General features: G+C 44.7%; 1 protein-coding gene across 1 annotated transcript; it reads right to left on the bottom strand.

Annotated features, from left to right (window-relative positions):
• Positions 1-2,217: 2,217 nt before the first annotated feature.
• On the bottom strand, positions 2,218-24,533 carry adam15 (ADAM metallopeptidase domain 15). The gene is made up of 26 exons (XM_022761571.1): positions 23,933-24,533; positions 23,112-23,203; positions 17,520-17,596; positions 17,290-17,368; positions 17,127-17,203; positions 14,495-14,622; positions 14,346-14,452; positions 13,936-14,001; positions 13,026-13,097; positions 12,771-12,940; positions 12,603-12,687; positions 12,274-12,422; positions 11,567-11,744; positions 11,368-11,460; positions 11,020-11,215; positions 10,349-10,457; positions 10,036-10,231; positions 9,696-9,773; positions 8,965-9,076; positions 8,727-8,880; positions 7,027-7,135; positions 5,340-5,408; positions 4,053-4,121; positions 3,259-3,324; positions 2,426-2,574; positions 2,218-2,299 (listed from the first exon to the last, which is right to left on the bottom strand). Exons 1-26 carry the CDS (start codon positions 24,084-24,086, stop codon positions 2,224-2,226), a joined length of 2,910 nt encoding a protein of 969 aa, XP_022617292.1. The 5' UTR covers positions 24,087-24,533; the 3' UTR covers positions 2,218-2,223.
• Between the last annotated feature and the right edge of the window lie 1,253 nt (positions 24,534-25,786).

Below are 25,786 nucleotides of genomic sequence, written 5' to 3'. Positions count from 1 at the left end.
TGCAAATTGTAGCTACAGGAAACTGATCCGGCTGTAATGACCCACAGTAGAAGTTAAGAATCAACAGATGAGCACAGATCATGTAGAAATAGTCTTTAGTTTTATTGAGGACTTTTCCTCCAGCAGCAAACAGAACACAGCAGGACGGTAACAGCATGAACACCGATCAATAGATCAGCCAATAAATCAACCAATCAGTCTGAATGATCGGGCGTGTTCGCTCAGAGGATTTAAGGATCGTTGGGTGAAATCATTCAGTTCTGCAGCAGCTGGTTTGTAGCAGCACAGACTCTTTTATTACTAACATCACTGTTCTGTCAGTTTGCTCCTTTACATTCAGACACTGACCATCACATGTTCAGTCCCTGATTGAAATCATAACGTGACCAGTTTTAAACGGGGCTGTTTTTGGACAGAGTTGTTGAGTGACAGGGTGCGCTTCATCTATCCATGTCAGCGTGCCGCTTGTTACGAAGCCACAAGAGAAGAAACATGAAGATAATCGAAGCGCTGTATTCACTTCACTGTTTGGTTCAGTGATCCACCTGTGGTGAACCGATCTGATTGGACAGGGTTCAGAGACACACCTGTGACTCTCTGTGGTAAATGATTCATTCAATATAAAACACAGTGGGATTAAAAAAACTTCTGAACTGGTATATTTTGTTCAGGTGCCACATTGAGACATTAGTTCAGTCTGACATAAGCAGCACTTCATGTGATAATGTGAAAACCAGGTTCAGGTTCACCTGTCTGAGTCCAGCACTGAGACCAACAGGTGTACAGAAAAAACAGTGACAAAAAACGTTCTGTAGAAAAAAGCTGTTTGTGTTGTTATATGAGAAAAAGTTTTGTTTTGTGTTGAAGCAGAATTATAATATAATCACATCGTCTGTAAAATGGATAAATTCCTTCAACGTGAAGCAGAGAAAATCTTCCAGCATCCTTAAATCCACCTGGTTTCAGTCGTGTTGTTCGTCCGGCTCGTCTTTGGCGTAACGTTATAAACAGCTGGCGTTCAGTCCCAGCTGTCTGACAGAGATCATCTCAAGGCGGGTTAGAAAAATAAAAACCTGATCCAGCAGAGACAGACACGGTCACTGGGACAGAACCCGTTCCTGCTGGTAAGGCGCACAGTTCACTTTGAGCCAGCAGAGTCCCATAAAGACCCGATCCTCAGAGAGTCCAGCTGTTGGTCGGCCACGTGGGCGAAGGCGGGAAAAGTTCATTCCAGCAGCGAGCGGGTGGGAGGCGAAAACTTCTGACGGAGAATCTGAACCACAAAGTCTGAGACTCTGAGAATATTTGAAACGTCTCATTATCTTGAGAAAATGTTTTTGCCTTTTAAGAATAAAGTTGTAATATTTTCAAATAACGTTGAAATATTTAGAAAATAAAGTCACAATACTTTGATCATAATGTCGCGATGTTCTAAGAGAAAAAGTCGGATTATTAGAGAATAAAGTCGGAATATTTACAAACAACTTTCCTCTTGTAACTTTTTCTATGATGAAAAATTCTCATCACATTCCCAGTGTATCATTCCTCTCTTGTACTCTGAGTTAAATATCTCTGACTCTATTCTCATCAGATCATGACCTTAACGACTAAATGTCACATCTTTATTCTTGAATATGATTTTTTTTTCTCATGATATTTAAACGTCACTCTCAGACGCTCAGATTTCTTCCCGCCGCTGTCATCATCTCCCAGAGTTCGAAGCCGAACGCTGCGTGTTCATGAGGTTTGATCAGATTCTTCTGGTTAAAGTTTGAAACTGTTTCATCTGTTTCTACGTTCAGTCATTTACTAAAACACTGAGTTTGAATGAGAAACATCTGTTGTCTGTAGGATCCTCCTCTGGCTCCTGCAGGGCCCTGAACCACAGCTGTGATCACAGGTTTGATCCCCGTCCAACAAGGCACTGACCCCCCCGGCTGTTTTATAACACCGAGACACGTTAATGTGGAAATCATCAACCAGGGGTCAAAGGTCACGGGTTTTATTCCCGAGCGTCCGCACGGTCACTGCCGAGGTGCCGCTGAGCAAGGCACTGATACATCACTGTCACGTCGACAGCGTCTGAGTTCATGGAGGGTGAAGGAGAAATCCGATGACTGAGTGGATAATAAAGTCATCATCATCTTCATCATCTTCATCGTCTTCATCCTCAGTCTCCAGCGCATGAAGCCCCGCCCCCCCTCCCCCAGACCCGCCCCCAGGTTAAAGAGGAGGCGACGTCTGGACTTTCTGAGGGACTGTGGGTCGGAGCGGAGGAGCAGGAGGAGCAGGAGGTCGTCTACAGAGACACAAACACACAGTGTCAGCTCAGGGTTCATGGGGGGGGGGGTCTCAGCTACACTGACTTCCTGTTTGTCAACATCATCTGTTTATTTCAAAACTACTGGTCTAGAACTGGTCTTACCTGTTGGGGGCAGCTGCAGGTGCGACGGCTCCATGCGGGGGTGGTTTGGTGCTGGGGGGGTACCCGGGGTGGGGGGGCAGGTAGGGGTTGGACGGCGGCGCCAGTGGGCGGGGCTTCTTGGGCACCAGAGGTTTGAGTGGGACAGGAACCTGGAGAGAGAAGAGACAGTTTCACTGACCTCAGATCAGTTTCATGATCGACTCGTCATCAGCTGATCTTCACTCATCAAACTTCTCATTACAACAGTGACGCACACGTTTCCAGCTTCCTCCATCTTTCAAATTAAAAGCCTTTCAGCGACTCAAAAGACATGACTGCTTCTTTTCCCAGTGAACTTTTAATGTGAAACATCTGCAGGAAGTTGATTGTGGCTGATGCTGGTTGAGTTTAAATCAGAGTAACAGTATAATGACAGAAGGAGAGAGAGAGTTTTTTTTAATTCTTTTCTCCACTGATAGAAAAATGTCCGCCAGTGTTTCTCAGTGTCAGGCGAAACTCTGACACGAACCAGGAAGTGACGACGTTAAGAAAGGTCTCTAAACGCCTCGTGCCTGTCAGGCATCATCCATCTGTCTCCAACATCCATGTCCAACCAATCACCTCAGTCACACCACATCTCACTGACTCCTAATTCAAACAGTTTGATCAGCAAATCCCAATAATCACAGTGATCGATTTATCTGATCTCAATTCACCAATCAAAACAAATCACACCAATAAATCACTGATATCAGACAGAATCATTCTGCTGCTCGTTCACTCACTGTTCTCTCTGCATGCTAACAACATGCCAGCTACATGCTAAGAGCTACTGGCAGGCAGGTGTGGTGTACCTGTGCAGGTGAGATGGGGTCGGGGGGGAGTGGCTTGTTGGGTGGAGCTGGTCGACTCACCAGCTGCTGAAAGGTTAGTGAGGAGGAGGAGGAGGAGAGAGAAGAAAGACAGAAGAAGAAGAAGTTTGGAGGGCGCACAGAGGTGAGGTCACATGGGTTACAACATCCAGATGTTCTCTGTGCTGACAGTAACATCCAGATGTTCTCTGTGCTGACAGCAACATCCAGATGTTCTGTGCTGACAGCAACATCCAGATGTTCTGTGTGCTGACAGCAACATCCAGATGTTCTGTGTGCTTACAGTAACATCCAGATGTTCTTTGCTGACAGCAACATCCAGATGTTCTCTGTGCTGACAGTAATATCCAGATGTTCTGTGCTGACAGTAACATCCAGATGTTCTGTGCTGACAGTAACATCCAGATGTTCTCTGTGCTGACAGTAACATCCAGATGTTCTGTGCAGGAGGGTGACCTCGTGACTAAAACCCTGCTCTGACTGAGCTCTCAGCTCCATGGCAACCATCAAATAAATAACAAAATAAAATCACAAAGAACAAACAATGAAAGTCAGTTTTTATGGTGAACACCAGGAGCCTGGTTTATAAACCTCTGACCCAGGAGGTCAAAGGTCAGATGATCGAGTTAATAAACGTTTGTAATAAAAGGGAAAAGACTTGAGAATCATTGATGTTCATTAAAAACAGAAGACATGTAAATGTGGTGGTGACTCATGAAGCGCAGACACACACAGGACACACAGTGACCACACACTGCAGGTAGCGGTGACTGTACCTGGTCGGTGGGGGTGGGGGGGTCGGGGGGCAGAGGCTTGGTGGGGGGGGCCCGTCGCAGTTTATCAGACTGAAGCAGCAGAAATAAAAGTGAGAAGAGTTTAAAAGGATGAAACGAGGTGAAGATCAAACGTTCCTCCAGTTACAGGAAGAGTTCAACTTCCTGTGAGATGCTCACATCCTGTTTTCTTCTTCTGCAGCCCTGAGCTCAGAGACATTAAAAGTGAGCCTCCTGCTCATTGATCAGATATGAAATCCTCTTTCCTGATTTGCTGCTGACAGCTCAGTCCAGAGTCCAGTTCAGGTTCTGGTTCAGAGACAGTTCAGACTCTCTCTAGACCTGTTCAGACCTGATCCGATCACCAGCGGTCAGCTCTAGGCGTCCTAGGTGTGAACACACCTGAGACACCTCTGAGACCCGATCACTCAGAGCACATTCAGTCTGGAGTCTGGACCACATGAGACCACATGAGACCACATGAGACCACAATGCTGTTCACAGTGTGAACGTCATTGTGTCCTGGGTCTGTTCATCTGCATAAGAAGCAGGAAGTGGGATCTGATTACAGGTGGTCACTGAAGACAGATGTTAATGCAGGTGTGAACAGGACCTGAGTCAGTCAGTCAGTCACTGAGACCAGACCCTGTACTGGTTTCTCCTCACTGGTTTCCAGTAAAGTTCATTCTTGTTTTTAAGATTCTTTTATTAGATTTAAAGCTCTGTGTGGAACCAGGAAGCAGGAAAGTCACCTCCCTCGGATCTGCTGACCAATCACTGCTCTCCATTTCACACACACAGTTAAAATTAAAAAGTATTTTCAGTTGCTGGAGCAGTTTACCACTAACCATCACTGACAGCTTTAAACCATATCTGTTCTTCAACCTGTTCATGTTCATCATGAACCAAACTCTGATTTTAATCTATTTCTTTATTCTGTTTTTATTCATTTACTTCCTCTGATCTACATGTTGTGTTTTCATTGGACTGTAAATCATCCGTCTGACGGGACTTGAACGTCTCACTGTCGAGACAAAGAGAATAAGAAGAGGACGATGAACTCTTCCTGTGACAAACTACAGCTAAAAAAACTCTTATTTACACTGAGACTCAAACACATCATGCACGACTGAACCAGGACGACAACAACCACAGACCACAACAACAACAACAACAACAACAACACAGACTCACACACTGACACGTGTATGAACTGTTAGTCAGCTGCAGCAACATGAACTCAGACATTTACACACGTGAACTCGTCCAGGTGAGTTCAGGTGAAGTTACCTGCGACTGGGATTTTAGGGCGGGGTCAGGGGGGAGTGGCTTAGAGGGAGGAGCAGGTCTGTCATGAACCTGATAGGAGAGAAAACAGGAAGCAGAGGCACAGAGTGACAGCTGAGACATGCACAGGAGAGGAGCATCTACCAGAGGTCAAAGGTCAAACAGGCAGATGTGTTAATGTGAGCTAACAGCAAGAAGAGAGAGAAAAAAAACATCTGCAGTTGTGGTGTGCTGTCACTTCCTTCTGCTTTTCCTTTCACAACAAAACGATGTTGACAGAGGCTGTTTCATGAACTCTGAGACTCGGAGCGTCAGTGTTTCAAATGTGAATCATCAAAATAAAATCCTTCATTTCTCCGTCAGCTCAGGTTTTACTGAGATCACCATCTTTGTTTTTGTGGCTGTTGGTTTTAATTAAGTTTTGCTGTATTAACACTGAGTGTTATTTGTGTTTTTATTTATTCCTGTTTCTACTTAGTGAGTTAAAATAAAAGAAACACCAACATTCATCACTTCACATGTGAATGATTGTGAAGAAGAAGAACATCTGACTCTGAGTCATAATTCAACAGTAGAGATATCTCTGGTCAAAACAAACCGACAGACATGTCAACACAGCTCAGCTGATATTTATATCTCAACAGCATGTGAACAGTGATCAGCTGATTATCTAAAGAAGCCGTTTGTATCTTGTATCACATCAGGAGTTCAATATATTCTGATCTTCATATGAACTGATGTGAACTCTCTTCTTCTTTCTGTTTGGGATATCTTCCTCTCCTCTGAGCTCTGGCACTACAGTTCCCATCATGCTTTGTGACGCATGCAACAAATATATTGTCACCAAGAGTGAGTCAGTGTATCTGCATCAAATGAACAGCTGTGTTAGAAAACATCTGGTTCACTGATGAAAGGTCAAAGGTACAAGAAGCCAACTACAACTCCCATGGTGCATTTCACTACCAAACAGCCAATCACATGTACTCTGCAGTTATGACTGAAAAAAACACAAAGCTGCAGTTTTGGAGAATGAGATGCATCAATGAGGAGAACGATGACATCACACCCTGCTCACTCACTGATTGGTCGGCTGTGTGGAGGTGAGACAGTGGGCAGGATTGAACTTTGAACTCTTTTCTTCTTCACTCACTGTTTTATGGAAACACAAAGTGACACGTGAAGACTGTGATGTGATGAGTTCACTGACTGGCGGGGCCGGGGATGTCAATGATTAATCGATCAGCGATTGTTACTGATTCTTAATAACTTAATTGATTAGAAATACAACAGCAGAGGATGAGGAAGGTTCGTGTGACTGTGAGAAGATGTTGTGTAGTTTTCTCTAGTACCTGGATCAACCACTGGGTGGTGCCTCTTACTGTTTAATGAGGTGGAGTTAAACATGTCCACCCATCAAATAGTAAAACAAACGCGCCTCCTTCAGTGGTTAAACAGACAGAAGCTCCATGATCATAATCTATGATCCAGGAAACTCCACCACTGTGTTTCATCAATGAAGCAACTATTGATCGTTAATGTGGTTGATGATCAATTAATTAATTTCTCTTCTTAATTCAGAGAAGTTCTGTGGATTTTAAAAGTACAAACAAACCTGATCAAAAAATACTTTTATTTTATTTTCTATAACGTTTGTTCTCTTTGTCAGTGTTGGTGAGGTTGCTATGGTTACCTCTTTGTGGGGCGGGGTCAGTGGGATGTCAGTCGGTGGGTTCAGGTGGTATCTCAGCGGTCGGACCTGCTCGCCGTTCCTGCCGTCGACTCGCTCCATCGCCGGAGTCCTGACGAGACAAACACTCGTTACATCTACAAACAGCTTCTGTATCTGTTGTAGAGACGTTCAGGGTCAGGCTCAGGGTCAGTTTTTCACAGTGTTGACTCCCTGAGCGTTGAACCACACTGTGATGGGTGATTTTAACTTCTAATAAACAACATCACAGAAACAAACAAACACAAACTAAACCGTCGTGTCCAAACACGAGCTCCTCGACACACAGATCCTGCTTCGCTCTCGTTAAGAAGACGCCTCGTCTCGCTGCTTTTGCTTTTTCACACTGAACCAAAGAGTCGGTGTGACGCCGGTCCAATGTGTGATTTCAGATGACACGTTCAGGGATCGGAGGCGTGAGCGACAGCAGCTGTGTCGACCACCTCTGTCGACATGGAGGTGGAACAATGACACAACTTCCCCGCCTTGAACAGGCTGCGGAGAAACTACTCTTAAAGCTGCACCTTCATTACCCAGAATCCTCTCTGACTGATTGACAGCAGGAGACTTGATGTTCAACACAGAATGACACCAGGAGGAAACACTCTGAGATCCGGATCAGTGCAGCTTTAAGTCTGAGAGGAGTCCGACTACAGGGACACACTACAGGTGGACCCAGCAGGTCTGACAGTACCTGGAGACGTGGGCGGGGTCAAACTCCAAACCCAATATGTCAGAGTGAGTCACACTGCATTATGGGTAAGAAAACACGTCAGACTCAGATGAGTTTATTTTCTCTGAATGAGCTTTTTCTGACACAGTGAAACATTTTAATTTAATTTAATTGTATTTATGTGTCTGTCAACAAATATATACTTTTACTAAACTTTACAGTTGTAAGATAAAAACATTTATTAACTGATTATTAACACATATATAAGACCAGTATTAAGGCCACTGTCAGAAGAAAAAAAAAAAAAAAATCATATCAAATTTATAAAAATTTTGAAAATAATTTACATAAAAACTCAATTTTCAATTATTATTATTAATTCTTTTTTTAAGTATATTTTTTGGGGGCTTTTGTGCCTTTATTGGACAGGATAGTAGAGAGAGACAGGAAATGGGGAGGCAGAGAGAGGGGGAATGACATGGGGCGCCTGCTCAGACCACTACGCCTTACGACGCCCAATTTTCAATTATTTTATGATAAAAAAGTTTTAATCACAGAAATAAAACTCTGAATTTTTGAAAAATATTACTTATTTATGTTACTACATAATATTTCAATAAGAAAATCTAAATCTTATGAGGATAATAACTTATTTTTTATAAATAACTTTTATATACTGTTTCTTCATATTGACAGATTTTACTGTTATAAACGTATCAACTGTAAAACTGATGAAACCTACAGACAAAGATCTACTTATGACTAATATATACTGTATAATAACCATGTATATGATTATATACTGCTCATACTAATTATTACATGTATAATTAACTGGACTAATATAACTTATTATTTATTATTATTATTATTACTAATGAGCCGCTGGACACATGAATTCCCCTAGAGGATAAATAAAGTATCTATCTGTCTACACACACACACACACACACACACACACACACACACACACACACACACAGTGTGTTACCGGTTGTGTTGTCGAGCTTTGTGAAACGGGCTGTTCGGTCCCAGACAGAGGAGACTCCGCCGGAAACGAGGGAAGCGAAGAGCGAGGAAGAGGAGGACCACGGGCAGGATGAAGAGGAAGATGACAAGCATGGCGACTCGGACGGGGTCAGACTCTGAACACACACACACACACACAGGGACAGTGTTAACCACAGTCAGACATCAGACAGACGTCAGTCAGAGTTCAGGCTCATCACCTCGAGCAGATCGGGCCGGTCCACTGTCCACGCTGCCTCCATGACCTGAGTACCTGCAGTCAGGTGGAGCCCAGCCCACATCACAGTGACAGTTCTTGTTGCTGTTACACACCTGAAACACACACACACACACACACACACACACACACACAGATTATAGTCCAACATGGAGACTGGGATTAATCCTGTTAGAAAGGGTCAACGCAGGTCATCAGAGTTCAGCACACTGATCCTGAGCTCAATCTGGACCATCACATAAACATGAACATCAGGTACGTTCACACAGGTGGTTCATCCTCAGCTCCAGGTGAACCAGCCGTCTGTGGAGACTTTCCCGCTCTGCAGCGCCGCTACTAATGTACGGTCAAACAGCAAAGAGGGGAGTAACCATAGCAACAGAGGCGGAGCGGGCTGCAGCAGCAGGAGTACAATGGACAAAAAAGTGATCGAGAAAAGTTTCTGATGCTCCAGAAAAAAGACACAAAAAACACAGAGGAGGATCATGGGACTTCAGGCAGCGAAGCACTGACAACGCCATGGGTGAAGACTGTTGTGTAGTTGTGTAGTTGTGTTGTTGTGTAGTTGTGTAGCTGTGTAGTTGTGTTGTGTTGTTGTGTAGTTGTGTAGAAAACATTTCCAACAGTAAAACTGAACTTTAGTGACCTGTGATCAGATCATGTGACGCCCGTTTCTGACTGAACTGTTTAACCTGATGAGTTTCTGTCACTCACCCCGTGACCGTTACACTTCCCGCGACACTCGTCCACGCCGAACACCGACGCGTCCTGACACCTCCGGTTCAAACAGGCCTGCAACAACAAGACAACAGGTGTCATGAAGGACACAGAACAGTCCGACCACTGAACACACTCAGACAGAGAGCAGCATCCAGACGCTATCACCTCCAACAAGTATCATTATTGTTATTATTGTTATTATTATTATAATTATCTTTTTTTTTTTTTTTTGCCAGATTTTCTCAACTTGAACTGGACTAACTGGAGATGATGTGAATTCCCCGTTCAATAAGCTCAATCAGCCAGTAAAGAAACAGTGAAGTAGAACTGTTACCTTTCCGGGCCCGCAGGCGGTACCCTGGGCCACGGCGGCGGGGTCGGACACGTCGTCACCCAGGTGGAAGTAGGTTCCTCTGCAGACCAGGTCGCTGTGGTTGAAGTGGACCGTGGTGGTGAGGATCTCTGCGTTGGTGCCCAGCAGGGGGCGCTCCCTCCCCCCCTGACACTGGACCCTGCCACAGTGAACGTCCCTGCAGCGAAACACAGAGGAAGACATGGAGGACGCTTCTACAGGACGGGCTCTAGTACTCTGTCTGTGTACTGTGTGTGTACTGTGTGACCTGTGTGTGTACTGTGTGTGTACTCACGAGTGTCCACAGGGGATGTAGGAGCCGTTGGTCAGCTGACCACAGTTTCCATATTTGTTTCCCTGTTTGTTGACTGATGAGAAACAAACAGCTGGAGCAGAGGTGGCGTCTGAGACAGAGAGAGAGAGAGAGAGAGAGAGAGAGACAGAGAGAGAGAGAGAGAGAGAGAAAGAGAGAGAGAGAGAGAGATCTAGGGTCAGTATGAACTGGTTTAACCTCAGGATAAACTGGTCTAAGATCAGTGTAACCCAGTTATGGCCCAGTATAAACAGGCTTAGGCTACAACTGGTTCTGGACCAGTTCACAGGGTTTTCTTCGGTATAAACTGGTTCAGACTAGTTATGCTCCTAACGACTAACTTCTCTGTTGATTAAAATTTTACTTGAGATTAACTGTTTAATCTAAAAGTAAGAAAACCATCAGATGTTAAATGATGTCATACTGGTCCTGATCACACCTGCAGTAACATCTGTCTCCACATCTGCCTCTAGTGACCACTTGTTATTGGATCTCACTTCAACTCTATGTACAAATGAACATGTATGTTATTTGTGTTCAGAGAGAGAGGGAGAGGTCAGAGAGGTTTATCAGCTGGTTGAATACCAGCTGTGCCTCACGATGAACTGGTTCAGACTGGTTTGGATTCAGTATAAACTGGTTTAATGTCTTACTGGGGCCCCACAGCATCTGGCACTGGGTGTGCATGCTGGCGCAGACTCCTCCGTAGCAGTAGGAGGCGCCGTCCTCGCAGGGCTCTCCGTTCTGCAGGAAGACGTTGGGGGGGCAGTGGGGGGAGGAGCCGGTGCAGAACTCGGCGAGGTCGCATTCCCCCAGTGGCTCCCGACACACTGAGCCCGCTGACCGCAACTGAGGAGGGAGGGGGGAAGGAGGTGAGGAAGGAGGCTCAGTTTGAAATAGTGATGGAGAGGAAGAGGAAGAGGAAGAGGAAGAGGAAGAGGAAGAGGAAGAGGAAGAGGAGGAGGAAGAGGAAGAGGAAGTCGGAGCAGGTTCAGTCTTACTTTACAGTCCTGGCAGCAGATTCCATCAGATGAACACTGAGCTCCAGGAACCAGCCGACAGGTGGAGGCGTTACAGCACGGGTCATCACACTCCTGACCAATCAGAGCAGAGAGACACATGAACAGGAAGAACAACACTAAAGTCTCCGACACAGTTAGTGAGACAGGCAGACAGGTGAGCAGGCAGACAGGTGAGCACCTCAAGCAGGCCGCAGTCACACTCCTCTCCTTTCTCCACGTACAGGTTCCCACAGCGCGGCCCCCCCAGCAGGTGGTCCGGCTGCGGCACGTTGAACAGACACATCCCGCCTCCGTGCAGCAGGCTGACGGACAGGTCTGCGGCGCTGCAGCTGCTGAACTGCTGACCCGGCATGAACCTGAGGGGCGGAGCCACCGATGTATGAAGAGAGCAGGTAAACAAAAACCCCTCTGGTCTGAAGAGACCTGGATCATAAACTGTTCACCTTTACCTGTAAACAGGGGCGGGGTCAGTCTGTGGGCGGGATCAGAAACAATGACATAATGTCTATGGGCGGGGTCAGAAACAATGATGCAAGTTTGTGTAAAGTTCTACTGACCCAATGAAAGTTTGTTTTGGGACAAAGTTCTGATGACTTCAGAGAACATTCTTCATGGACGACTGACCCAGTAAAGGTTCTGCTGACCATGTGAAATGTTCTACTGAGTGAGTGAAGGATTCTGATCTTTGAAAAGGTTCTGCTGACCTGAGGGAACGTTCTACCTGCCATGGTAAAGACTTTACTGACAGGTAGTACAGGCCCAACGACTCACCTGGATCAAAGCTTTAGTAGTGCCTTGTGTTTAGATTCTGGTTCTGACCCGGGTCAAATACTGACCTGGGTGAAATGATCTGATATTGTTCCAGGATAAAGACTCAGTACTGACCCAGTTGACGGCTCCATGATGCATCCTCCGAGCCGCGGTTCGTTCTGGCAGGCGCAGCGGCGTTCGGCGGTGTCGTGGCTCATCCCCAGATTGTGACCGAGCTCGTGAGCAACAGTGGAGGCCACGCCCAGAACGCTGACCAGGTGATCCTGGAGAGAGAGACAGGTTTTCTACATCATCAACTTCAAGGTTCTCAAAGACATCTCAAAGACTGAAGAACCTCAGTTCCCTTCATAAAGCTCTTAGATGGTGCAGGATCACATCACCTGTTCAACTCAAACCCACAACATCACAGGTACACAGGTGATGTCTCAGCTGGTGATACTCACCACGTTGACTCCTCCTGACCTGTCTCTGGAGCACATGGATGACTGAGACGCCATCCCCACCGTTGTGCCGTCAAACGACCCGCCCCTGTGAAATAAAACCACTGTGATCATCACGAGCAGTCATCGATCGGTCTGAGACTTTTATTCTGGTAAATGTTCCCGCCCTACATGACGAGCTGGGCGTTGTCATGGCGAAGGCGCGGCAGCAGCTCTCTGGTTCTCCACTCCAGGAAGTTGTTGAGAGTGTCCGTCGGACTCTTCTCCACCCGGATCTTGTCTCGGTCGCTCCAGATCTCCAGACCGGTCAGCGCCACCCGCACGTTCAGAGGGCGGTAGAACTGGAAGAGACAGAAGAGGGACGCTCGGATCTGTCCTTACAGCAGATATACAGGCAGGTCAGAGGTCACGGGTCACAGGTCTCACCCAGTCCACCTGGTTGGCCACGTCCAGCATCCGGTACATGATGGTCTTGTTGTTCTTCTGGTAATTCAGGAACTGTGAGGAGCAGATGTGACGTTTACACCAGAGGTTCCTTTTTCAATTCGTGACCCACTTAAAAATCTCAGAAATGTTTGGACCACGTCCGACTGTAACAATACGGAGGCCAACTAATAACTCTGAACTTTTTATTCTAATGATGAAAACTTTTTAAAACTTTTTTTTTAGCATGAAAAGATGTTTTGTTTCAAGGGTAATTCTATTTTATTTTTTACACAACTTGATTTATAATCTGTGGTATTTGCTAAGTGTCTCTTGAAAAGACCTTTTATCCTTTTTCATGTCCAGTTATAATTTGTTTAAACAGTTAAAAACATAATACACATATATTTTTTTATATCTTACATCTTTTCACCAAAATTGTACTATTTTTCAAAAGATTCATCGGCCCACTTGCAATACCTTCGTGGCCCACCAGTGGGCCCCAGGCCACAGGTTGGGAACCACTGGTTTAGACATTACAGAAGCTGGAAACATCAGTGTTTGACATTTTCACTTCAATATGGACATTAATGATTGGTCGATTTTCAAAACTATAGATAGCTGATTATTGTTCTTTTGATCGACTTATCAATTAATCAACTAATAGTTTCAGCTCCAGTTTGAAGCAGATTCTAGTGATGACGTGTGTCGGGTCTGTGAGATTCAGCTCAGCAGGTGACAGCGATCGATCAGCTGATCAGATCAGTTACTTATCAGCTCCACTAACCAGAGGAAACCCTGCAGCCATGTTTCTTATACACACTGTGATCTCCACGAGTTTAAATAAAGGTCAGAACAAACATCTGATCACACACACACACACACACACACACACACACACACACACACTGACCTCCTGGTGGTCGACCACCAGCACCAGCTCGATGTACTTGGTCTCAGACAGGATGTCTCTCTTCCTCTGCAGACAAAGCAAACGGACGACACAAGTCAAACAGGAAAATCAGCAGAGCCACATGTATCCTCACTGCAGCTACTGCTAACTGCTAACTGCTAACTGCTAACACCATCACTGCGCTAACAACTCAGTGGATGTTTGACAGGCGGGAGTAAAGTGTGAGGAGGTGCTGACTGAAGGTCTGGACTCTCCTGGATCAGACTGCAGGTTTATGTTCTGAGCACCTGCTCTAAATACTACAATACCCATGAGCCTCAGCTCTTGTTGCTATGGAGAAGAAAGTCGTCAGAAAGCTGAGCTTCTTGTAGCTTAGACTTTGTGTTTTCTAAAGGGGGGGGGTCTCTCACCCTGTGTGTGTGTGTGGAGCTGTGGATGGGCGGGACAGCGGTGTGGGAAACCCCGCAACCTCCAGCTCTGTCGCCCTCCAGAGGACTGGTGGAGAACAGCAGGTGGACTTCCTCTTCATCACCTCCTCCTCCTCCTCCGCTTCCACCACTACCATCTCCTCCGCTCTCCCCTCCTCCCCCCTCCTCCTCCTCCCCCTGGTGGAGGTGCGGGTGACGGAGGCCGTCGTCCTGCGGCTGCAGCTCGAAGCTCAGCGTGGAGTTGATGGCGATGACGCCTCTGCAGGAGGAAACACAGTCAGCTGAGAAATCCTTTTTATTCTGCAGATGAATCTTTAATTTAAAGTTGTTTTCCTCATGTTGAGATGAAGAAGCTGATTCTCCTCTTCACAGATCTCAGATAAAAAACATCAACGTACGACACGTGACATCAAGCATCAAAACCAACATGTGACCTCAGTTTGATCTAATCAGCTTTATATTACAATAGACCTCGAACAAACTGCAGCTGCCACTAAACTCTTTATATTTATTCTTATATTTGCACATCTACAGTGCATTTGTATATGTTATTGTATATAGTATTTCTAATTGATCTTATTTATTCCAGATTCTGTTTCTATTCTCATTTTATTTCTTTATTACATTTTCCCTTGTGTTGATGTTTCACTTTGAATTCCCTTTACAAGGGATCAGTAAAGGTTCATGTCATTTGATCTTATCTCATCTCATCTTATCTCTTATGTTAACTTATCTCTTATTTAATCTAAATTTATCTTATCTCTTATTTTATCTCAACTTATGTTAACTCAACTTATCTTATCTCTTATCTTAAATTTATCTTATCTCTTATCTTAAGGAGGAAAGATTCTTTGTTCTCACCTCAGGTGTTAAACCTGCAGGAGTTATGACATCACAACTAGACTGGAGCCAATCAGGGTCCAGTGTGTGACTGACACAGTGTGATGTGGAAACTTGAAGAAACAAACTCTGAGAACTGACTTTACAGTGAAGTGGGAAACATCTGGTGTCCAGATGTTGGAACTTTAGAAGTCAACGATATTTACAGATTCAGATGTTCTGGATTTTTACACGTAGATGTTTTTAATTTTTAACAACTGAAATGAAGTTGGTGTAAGTCGTACATGATCTGAACTCTGTTTGGATTCTGTTTTTTAATGTTTGTTTTTTTTACTTTCTGGGTTTTGATTGAAGTGACGTCTCACAATGTTTTTCATCTAGAGATAAAGACAGAATTTCCTGTTTTTGCAGCTCAACACTGAGTCAACCACTGACATTTTCTTCCTCAGGCTCGTCTTAAAGTCAGACAGTAAATCTGCCATAAAACCAAAAGCAGGAGCTAAAAGAGGCTAAAAGCTCCACAGACAGTTCAGTACCATCAGTTATTATTAATATCAGATTATCAATGAGTCATCTAATCTGTTCACTGCTTTATACTGAGCGCTGTGTTCTCAGTTTGCTCCTTCATTAAAGCTGTAACGGTGTTGATCTGCAGGGACAGAGGTCTCTGTGTTCAGCCGGTCTCTGGAACCGGGTCGACCCGCTGACCCTGAAAACCACAAACTGGACCTGGTCACTTCACGTGAGCCGATAAATAAACCCACTAATCCTCCTTCGGCCTCCACCCTGTGTGCTGCAGAGGTCAGAGGTCACTCGCATTGATCCGGATCAACCTGCAGAAGGACTCACGTTTTGTGCTGAGAACAGCCAAGAAACACAAAGGCCTGACACAGAGTAAATCCTGGACTGTGGACAAACCGGATTGGAGGTTTTTAGGTTTAAAGAGATTTAGTTTTTATTTTCTTTCACTGTTGTTGGAGAAGATGTTTTTCTCTGAGCAGGCGGGAAGTTTTACGACGGGTCAGTCCATGTGTTCTGGACTCAGCTGGACTCTGTTTCTGTCTCTCAGAACAGGCTTTTGGAAACAGACTAAACATGACGACGCCGTCCTGATCTGAATTTCTCTTGGACTGAGATGTGATTCAGGACGCTGACATTAAAGTGGCAGAGTCTTTATATGTTCTAACCCAGTAATCAATAACTCTGCTGATCATTTTCCATCAGATGTTCGAGACATTTTGTCAAAACTGAATCTGGTATTAAATCAGTTGTTGCTGTTGTGAATGTTTAACTTTGACATCTGTGATAACTTCAGTTATAAAGAACTAAAGTCTGTCACCTGCTCTACGACAGAGGGAGTAACGACACGTGTCTCTACACGTCTCGTGCTGTTGGACTGAGACTCGGTTCACTCACATTAAATCACAACATGAAGAAGCTGAAACTGTATTCTATTGAATAAATGAGTGAAATGATGTGTGTGCAGATTAATTTTGTAGTGATCGACTGATCAAATTAAAATAAACAGTCGTGAAAATATGGAATACCAGAAGGCACAATAAGAGCTAGGATAACTTATCATCAGAAATAGGAAAACGACACTGGCTCCTTTAGTTGAGTCAACAGTGTTTTTACGTCCATATTCTTCTGGCTTTATTCTACAGACTCTACAAATCAGTCGAAGCTTCAGCAGGTTGATTCAGAGTCATCAGGTTCTGTAAATATGGATCAATACAACAACGTGTTGACATTAAAAAATGTTCTTTTGAATACTTCTCTTGTTTTGGAGAACTAAAACATAGACATTCATTGATCTTCTAACTGGATCCAGAAACATGTGATAACATTACATCACATGACATCACATACAACATGTGTGTGTCCACGAGACAGGAGGAAACCCTGGAGACTGGAGTTACTGACCGGAGTCCGGAGCAGGTGCTCAGAGCCACTCTGGACTGAGGGAACCCTCTGACGCTGCCGTGGTAATAACAGTGAGTCTGAGGACGACACAGCAACATCTGTCACAGCTGGAAAACACAACACAGACAGACAGAGGACAGACAGACTGTGTTTACCGACTCACCACAGGGTGGGCTTTCACAGACACTCCGGTGCCGTTGGGCAGGTAGTAAAAGATGTTGGGGGGTTTGGGCAGCAGGTCGCTGCAGAGAGAGAGATGAGGTCAGACTCCATGTGGTTCATGTTTTTGATTAGTTATTAATTAACTGACAGGAGGAATCGAGGCAGGATGATGGTCTTAACCTGTCAGGATGACCTCGTTGTGTTTAATGTCACACTGTAAATCAGACTCACTGGTTCTTCTCCAGGTCCAGCAGGAAAAGTCGTCCTCCCACCTCCAGTCCACACTGCAGCCGGTCAGGGTGTCCGTCCTGAAACAGACAGGGGGACACTTCCTGTATTCACTCGGCTGATCCAACAGAGACAAGCAAAGAACAAGGACAACTTGATTAATCAGAGACGGAGATGTAAATTGTTTTGATTCGATGTTTTGTTGTTAGTTTGAAGTTGAATTTGTTTCCTCCACATCTATAACTATAAAGGAAAACTGGATGTGTGTATTTCCATGTTTCCTGCTTTGAGTTTTTCTCCTGGTGCTTTAGGATGTGGGCGGGTCTGAGTACATCCGTTAACCAATCAGTGTGTTTTCCTGCCTCTTAATGCAGCTGCTCTTTGAAGAGGAGACACTTCCTGTCCGACACCTCCTCGCTTTCTCCTCTCAGCTCCACAGGAAGTGAAGGTGGGTGTGTGTGTGTGTGTGCGTGTGTGTGCGTGTGTGTGTGTGTGTGTGTGTGTGTGTGTGTGTGTTGTTAAACTAAATCCAGTAAATATCCTAGCAGACATCCCCATCCAGAACCGATCCAGACTCTGGTCCACAGCTGCTGAGCTGCTCCAGGATCCAGGTGAACTGGGTCTGGACCAGTTCAATGAGTCATCAGCTGAAAGCATTTGGCTCAGTCTGAAACTGAAGCGTGTGACACTTCACCTCTCTGCTGCTGAGGTTTAGAGACTTGGTTTCTGATCATGTAAACAACTGGTTGTGTGACCTATCACAGTGAACCGAGGGCGTCCCTGTGGACCAGAGGGTGACGATGCCGTTTGAGTCCAGTTGGAGATCTGAGATACGCCTCCTCTCTCACTATGACAACTTTAGCTTTTATTCTAGTTTAATGAAAAATGTTTCTCAAAGTCACATGTTTAAATAAATATGAAACACTGGCCCTGCTGACCCTTGACCCCGGAGACATGTTTGTCTGACTGTTTCCACGGTGATGACTGACTGATCTGAACTCGGGGCTTCAGACTGAGATTTAACAGAAACGTTCTGGGTGGAGTTTTCCATTAAAACCAGCAGAATTCCCCTCTGAGGCGTGTTTGTTTTCCCCACCCGCTCTGGCCTCTGGACTGTGGTGGGGTCAGATCATTGTGCAGCAGGATGGAGGGGGGGGGGTTTCTGGCTGAATCATGCTCAGGTCGGGGGGGGGGTCTGACTCTCACAGCACAGAGGAAACCAGTTCAAATTGAAGTCTGCAACATGAAGGTCTGATCCGTCCAATCAGAGACCAGCACACAGACATGACACGCCCCCTTTAGGGTCATGTTGGAAATGTGTTTCATTAACATCTTACTTTGTTGGTCAGAGCTTTCAGCCTTATCTTGTGGTCCTCTCCAGCTGATGACCTCACTCCGTTGTCATGGAGATCGACTGGTTGTTATCACAAGACTTTAACATGGAGGACGAGCCGCCTGATAACAACTGAACCACGTCATGCCTGCTGATGAAGGCCATAAGACGTGCCTGAAAGTTCTGGTCAAAACAATAAGTAAATCAAACCCATCAGCTCAACTACAACTTTACACTTTCTTTAGTTCGAGCAGGTTTTAGTATCAGTCCGAGGGTTGTCAGACTCCGCCTCCACCTTCACCTCAGGTGTGTGATCACAGGACTGACCTGAGATCAGCTGTGAGAATAAGAACTTCAGTAAACTCACATTCAAAGATGAAGACGAAGCACAAAGGTTTTAACTGCCGTCACGAGTGTCAGGGACTCAAACTACCAACCCTCCAGTCAAACAGCTGACAGCTCTGAGTCTGACCGACCAATCAGGAGCTTCCAAACACAGTCGACTGAACAGCTGATCTCATGTTTCCATGTTCAGCTTCACGTCAACATCTCTTCTCTGTTCACTCATCAGCTCTCTCTCTTTCCCTCTCACTGTTCTCTGCTGCCTCTCTCGCCCACTCTCACCATCTGTTCACACCCTCCTCCCCTTCAACATGTTGTTCCCCTCTCTCCCCTAAACTCTCTCTCTCTCTGTGGTGAGGTCATGTCTCTCGCCCGCTCTCCAGATGATGTCACAGCAGCAGAAACTCTGGGCGAGGCTCAGAGCTGCCGACCACGAGAAGAGGAGGAAGAAAGAGGAGGGGGAGGAGGAGGAAGAGAAAAAGGAAGAGGGCGGGAACAGAGACAGCGTTAGAGATGTCGAACGTCTGGATGATTCTCACAGAGAATTCTAAACGTCCCGTTTCCTGTTTCTTCTTCTTCTGCTGTTGTTCAGTAACTAAAGTTCAACGTCAACCTGACAAATCAACACTGACGTTCTGTTCGTGAGCAAAACGCAACATCTGCCAAACATCATCATGTCAATCAGTCAACATTGAGTTTTGATGTCGACCTGATTTTCATTTCCATCTGTCCGATGTCAGAGTCGTTAGAGTCACATGACGTCTGCTGGTTGAACTTTTATAATCAAATCAAATAATTGAGAAATTAACCTTCAAACTTTAAAGGAGCTGTTTGTAAGTTTTCCTCTGCTGCTGAACCCGGTTTCCTGTCAGCAGCAGGTGGAGGTGATGGTCACATGACAAGAGCTTCGGCCATCTTTGTCTTTATAATACAAGAGGTTTTAATCAAGCATCAACCTCCAGACTGAAACATGAAGCTGCAGTTCCTCTAATGGCCACTAGAGTCTGGCTCCAACAGTGAGTCAGTCCCCATAGACTCCCATGTTAATATGTCCAACTTTACAGCAGAAATAAATATGTTAACAGCCTGGTACAAAAACTGTTTTGGTCTCTAGAGCTCATGACACCTGTTTATATAACTCACCTGTTTATGTTTTATTAAGGACTAAAGTTATGGAGGATTGAGGGCGTGGCCTCTTTGACTGACAGGTGGGTGAGCGTATGCTCGCCACAAGCCAACATGCACCAAAGTCTCGGCTCGAAACATGCCCCTCCTCTTGGACCATTTCTGGATTAGCCGTTAGTTCGACGGAGTCAGGGCAAGATGGCGCCAACAGACTCTGAGCTTCAGAAACCTGTGGGTGATGTCACAGAGGCAACATCCATCTTTATTTACAGTCTGTGGTTATAACACGTCCTCTGAGCAGCTGCGTCTTCAGGACAGACTGGAGGCTACACTGAGGAGCCGGGCTGGAGCTAGCTGGTTAGCATGCTAACTTCAGTAGAAGAAGAGAAGTGACAGAGACAAGAGTCAACATTGGTGTTTGTTTCCACCTCTGGAGACAGATGTTGGTGAGCCTGGGCAGTGAACAGCTGCTAATGCTAAAATTAGCTATGTAGCAATAGCCAAAATTACTGCTAGCTCTGACTAGCTGGTAAACATCTGAACGTCTGATAATTTCAACCATGAAAACGAGACAGTCGTTTTTCTTCATGTCAGCAGGCGACAGCTCAGACTTTTATTTTGTAATTTCACCTCAGTGAATTAACATTAATTAGCTACTGATGACAGACGTCTTTATAAATACATATATTATAAGCAGGAGTAAAAGTTCATTTAAACTGACTCTGAAGTAAGGCGCTTTTATTTTGGTAGTCTGCTCCTTTACACACCACATCACACCACAGTCTCTACTTTCTCCCTGTTTCCTCTCAGCTGGGTGGAGTCGGGATGGGCGGGTGTCAGGGGGTTTTTCTACAGGAAATGATCTCAGAGCTTCTGTCAGCTGCACAGGAAGGGTCCGTCCTCTAACGCCCCCCCCTCTGTGGTCAGATCTCAGAGTTCCTGCAGGAAGCTCCTGGAGAAAAGTGTCAGCGCTCCAACTTCCTTCCTCTCTCTCATTAAACTGAACCGATTGTGGACCAGGAGGAACTGGTCTGGGCATGGCCCTCCTCCACACCACGCTCTGTCCCTCAGTGAGTGTCCTCGTGGAGACGTTCTGTCTTCAGCTAAAGTTCCTCGGGTTCTCTGGACAGAACTCTGCATTTTAACAAACATCTAACCAGGATCCAGTTCGTCCTGTTCAGGGTCAGGGAGGACTGGAGTCCATCAGCCGATCCACACGAGGCACAGAGTGAAGATGATCTCCGCTCATACAAAGATGGAGGAAACCACATCACTACGTGACAATCACAGAGACACAGAAAATAACTTCTCCTCCCCTCAACAGGAACCAGGTCTGCAGCTAACGATCAGTTCTGTTCTGTCTCTAATAAACGTCTTCAATGCATTTCCTTCTTCATTAAAGCTCCATGTTTCTTCTTCTGTGTTTTATTTGAAGTGTTGATCCATCAGAAGATATAAAAACCATCTCAGTGTAGTTTTACATCTCCTCTCTCAGGCTTCTCTCTGGAGCTCTAGTAACAACAGGTCGGTGAGCCAATCAGAAGAGAGGAAGCTCTGAGCCTCTTTTCTGATTGGCCGACTGTTTTCTGACTGATCCAATAAAAATATAGTAAATTTCAGGTAAAAACACTCAGAGAAACCAAATCCTTCAAGGTTTGGATGGTGGGTCCAGGTGGGCGGGGCTTGTGACTGCTTTGTTGTGACATCACAAAGTTCCAGAAGTCCTGACGGCTACACATGGACAGAGACCTTTACACTGGAGGAGCTTTAAACTTTTGCAAAGACAATTTTTATGTAGTTTAAATTCTGTGTTGTTTACCAGCTCTGGTTTTCTTCCTCTGTCTGTGAGAACTTTTAACCTGCAGATTATTTCCTTAATGATGATGATGTGGATCAAACAATGAGTTGAACAATTAATTAATCAACTAACTGACTGATGGTGCTGATGTAGTGGGTGTGTTGTTGTGTGTGAAATCCTGGCTCAGCTTCACCTGAGACGACCCTAATGACGACCATCCCCTTGTTCTTTATAAAGAAAGAACATTATTTTCATTCTTGATTGATCAGTTGAATCTTTTTTAATTAATCACTTAATTGAGTCTTTAAATCGTCATGAAATTGAAATCTCCTCAATCGTTGTAGTTTATTATTGTCGTTGTGGAGATTCCTCAGGAGTCACAGAGCTCCAGAGATAAGTCGTTCGTATAAAGTTTTTGTTGTGACTCCTGATATAAAGAAATCTGCCGAACCTCTCTGTCATTAGTGATTAATCTTGTCTCACAGACAAACAGTGAATAAACTCAGAACATGAAGAACCACCGACAGTTTGATCAGCTGTGTTCGACTGTGGAGGGAAAACTGAGCTGCTCATAGAAGAATTATTTTGTTCAAAAGTTACGACTCCCATGAGGCTCTGACACAGGCAGACTCCCATCAGGTAACCATGGCAACAGGTGGGGGGCCTCCTGCTTTTATTTTCTCAAATGAGGAAAGGAAGGGTGTGTGTGTGTGAGTGTGTGTGTCCCACCCATCCCAAACATCCAGTTTCTGCTGATGGAAACCAGACTGAGATCAGCCTGCACTCACACACAACAACAGCAATACACCAGCAAAGCACTGGTGTAACACCAGTAATTAAACAGCTATACACCAGTAACAAACCACTATGAACCAGTACAACCTTTTAAAATTAGACACCAACCCCCAGTCCACCAAAAACCAGTAAAGCCAAGGAACAAACCAGTATAACATCAGTAATAAACCACTAAAACCAGTCAGAACCAGTGACCACTCACCTGTAGAGCTTCAGCGAGGCTCTGTCTCTGTCCGTCCACCACGACAAAGGGACGAATCTTCTCCAGCAGGGGGTGCCGCCGTCTGTCCACACCTGAGGACACAGAAAGACACTGAGCTGCTGGTTCTTGCTGGGTGAACTGGGAATACAGGACGCTAGAGCTAAGATAACATTTCAGCAGCTTCATCGGCTTATGGCAGATTTCAGTGTGTTTGTAGATGTGATTTCACAGTAAAAGTACTTCTGTATTTACAGTATCATGGTAAAAGTACTTCTTGTAGGAATGAGGAAACTTGATCATTTTCATTATCTATTAATCTGTCCATCGTTTTCTTGATTAATCCATTAATCGCTCGATCTATAAAACTCCAGACAACAGAGAAACATGTCAGTTTCCTAACGTCTAGGGTGACGTCATCAACTGTCTTTCTTTCTGTTTTTCTAAATCAACAAAATTCAAAGATATAAAAGTTAGGTAATAACAGGTTCAGACTGTTTGATGTGTTTGCTTTGAAAAATACAACAATTAATCATTATCAAATAATTATTTTATTTGGATTGATTGATTAATTGACTAACTGCTGCAGCTTTAATGTTTTAATGTAACTTATGTAAAGTCAGCAGTGTCCACAGAATAAAACACAGTACAGTGAAAACAACAATATTTCACTCCAGATGTCTTGGTAAAGTATCAGAAAGTACAAATACTACAGTACAAGTACTTTAAACTGAAATTAAATACGGTACTCGAGTAAATGTACTTAGTTACTTTCACCACCGTGTTATGTCTGTTCACTAACGGTACATATTCTCTTCTGTTACCTGTCACGGTTGCGGTCAGAGCGTCGGTACCGTCTGTCAGTCCGTCCGGAGGCAGAACCACTCCGTCCTGCGGTGCGTTCAGGGAGCGGGAGACAGTGAAGGCAGCGCGGCCGCTGACCAGCAGCAGGAGTAACGTTGCTGCGGCTCCGTTCATCCTCTCTGCGTCACCGGCAACAGGTCGCTGCTCTGTGATGTGTGAGCGTGAGGTAACCCCGTCCCGCTCCGGTTACCTCACCGTGTGGGAGCATCGGGGGAGGCTCCACCGAAACTCCATTCTGCTTCTTTTCCCGGTACCATCCACAGAAAGGAGCGGGTCAGAGCTGCTGCAGCACCGGACGACAGGCGGGGAAGTGACCATTAACTCAGGTCAATGTAGAGAGAAGAACCGCCCGGTCCTCCGGTCCCTCGTCTACGCAGCTCTGACGAAAACAGTTTCTATTCCTCAAAAACTACCGTTAGCAACGGGGGGACTTGGTCGGTTTGTGTCGGGAGTGTTCGTTTAGACACCGGAGAATTAGGTTCATCCGTCCCCTGGGTCCCGACTGCAGCTAATTACCGAGGAATATTGGACCGCCCGTGTTTATACCGGGAGATGTCATCAAGCTAGGTGAAGCTAACCGGAGCTAGCGAGAGTATGAGCGGAAGTACGGCTCAGCTCCCTTCAAAATAAACGTCAGTAAGCATGTCATTATGAACCACATTTGAAATTCGAATAATTCATTGAAGAACTTTAGAAGAGTCAATATGAGGGCAAATATATGACGTCATCATTTTATTTTACAGCTAATATTATTATTAACCACAATTAAACACCTTTAACTGCTGGACTCCAAGTGAGTGGTGAGTCCAAAATAACCAGAACTCAAACTTTAAATTAAAATATGAATAAATTTGATGAATTTTTTAGTTTAGTCAAGTCAAATTAATTTCATTAATACATCCCAAAATCACAAATTTGCTTATTTTCTTTTTATCATTTATTAAACTATCCAAAGTTTATGAAGTTAAACTTAGCTGCATCATAACTGTATAACTACAGTAAATGCATCATTTAAAATAGTCAGATAATGTATATATGATAAATATAACACTGAATAGTGACACAAGTACTTTTACTTTTGATCCTTTGATTACATTTTGATATTTCTGTACGTTAGAGTAAAAATTTTGAATGGAGGACTTTTATACTTCTGACACTGACTCCATTATTTAACACTAAAGTCAATGAATGTGTTGTACAGTGATTCACACAGCAGAGTTTCAGTTTCCTCTTCAGCTGTATTATATTGTATTTACCCTGTTTACACTGCAGTCAGTGTGTCAGACGGATTTAACTGCAGTTTTGAAAATTGCCTCATAAAATGCATTTTATTTTGAAAGCAAGACGGATGCAGTATTTACCCACCTCACAGGCTTGCCACAGGTATTAGAGTTCGTAAGAATGTCACACACACACACACACACACACTCAGAGGCTGGTTCCTCAGTAGCTTTAACCCCTTCCTTTCTGCAGTGATCAGGTTTCTTTTCTCTTTACACACTCAGTGTCCAGTTTATTAGGAACACCAGCTAAAATGACATCAGTAAATCCTCCTTCATGAGGGTTGTGGCGTTCAGACTGTTTCACAGGTGCTGGTTCACCTGTGAGATCATTGTGCAGGCTGCAGTGTGTGCTGCTGTTGAACTGTGTTGTGTTGTATGGACAGGTGAACCTTTAAAGGCTGTAGCTAACACCTGTCTGTAGGTGTTAGAGGTGTGAATGGACCAGAGTCAAACTGTGAATGAAGCAAACTGACTGAACGTTTAGTGGCAGCTGGTGTTCACAGGAGCAGAAAATAATTCAGTCATTTTAAA

Source organism: Seriola dumerili, unplaced genomic scaffold (genome assembly GCF_002260705.1).
Source record: "Seriola dumerili isolate Sdu_G_001 unplaced genomic scaffold, Sdu_1.0 BDQW01000415.1, whole genome shotgun sequence".
Taxonomy (NCBI): domain Eukaryota; kingdom Metazoa; phylum Chordata; class Actinopteri; order Carangiformes; family Carangidae; genus Seriola; species Seriola dumerili.
Note: the sequence above shows the minus strand (reverse complement) of the source record. Positions and strands in the feature narration are given on the sequence as shown.

Coding starts and splice junctions, on each gene's coding strand:
- adam15 (XM_022761571.1), bottom strand. CDS start 24,086: ATGAACGGAGCCGCAGCAACGTTACTCCTGCTGCTGGTCAGCGGCCGC. Junction 9,774..10,035: donor CCGCCTGCGGGCCCGGAAAG/GTAACAGTTCTA, acceptor TTGTTGTTGCAG/GCCTGTTTGAACCGGAGGTG. Junction 9,077..9,695: donor GGAAGTGTAACGGTCACGGG/GTGAGTGACAGA, acceptor TGTGTGTTTCAG/GTGTGTAACAGCAACAAGAA.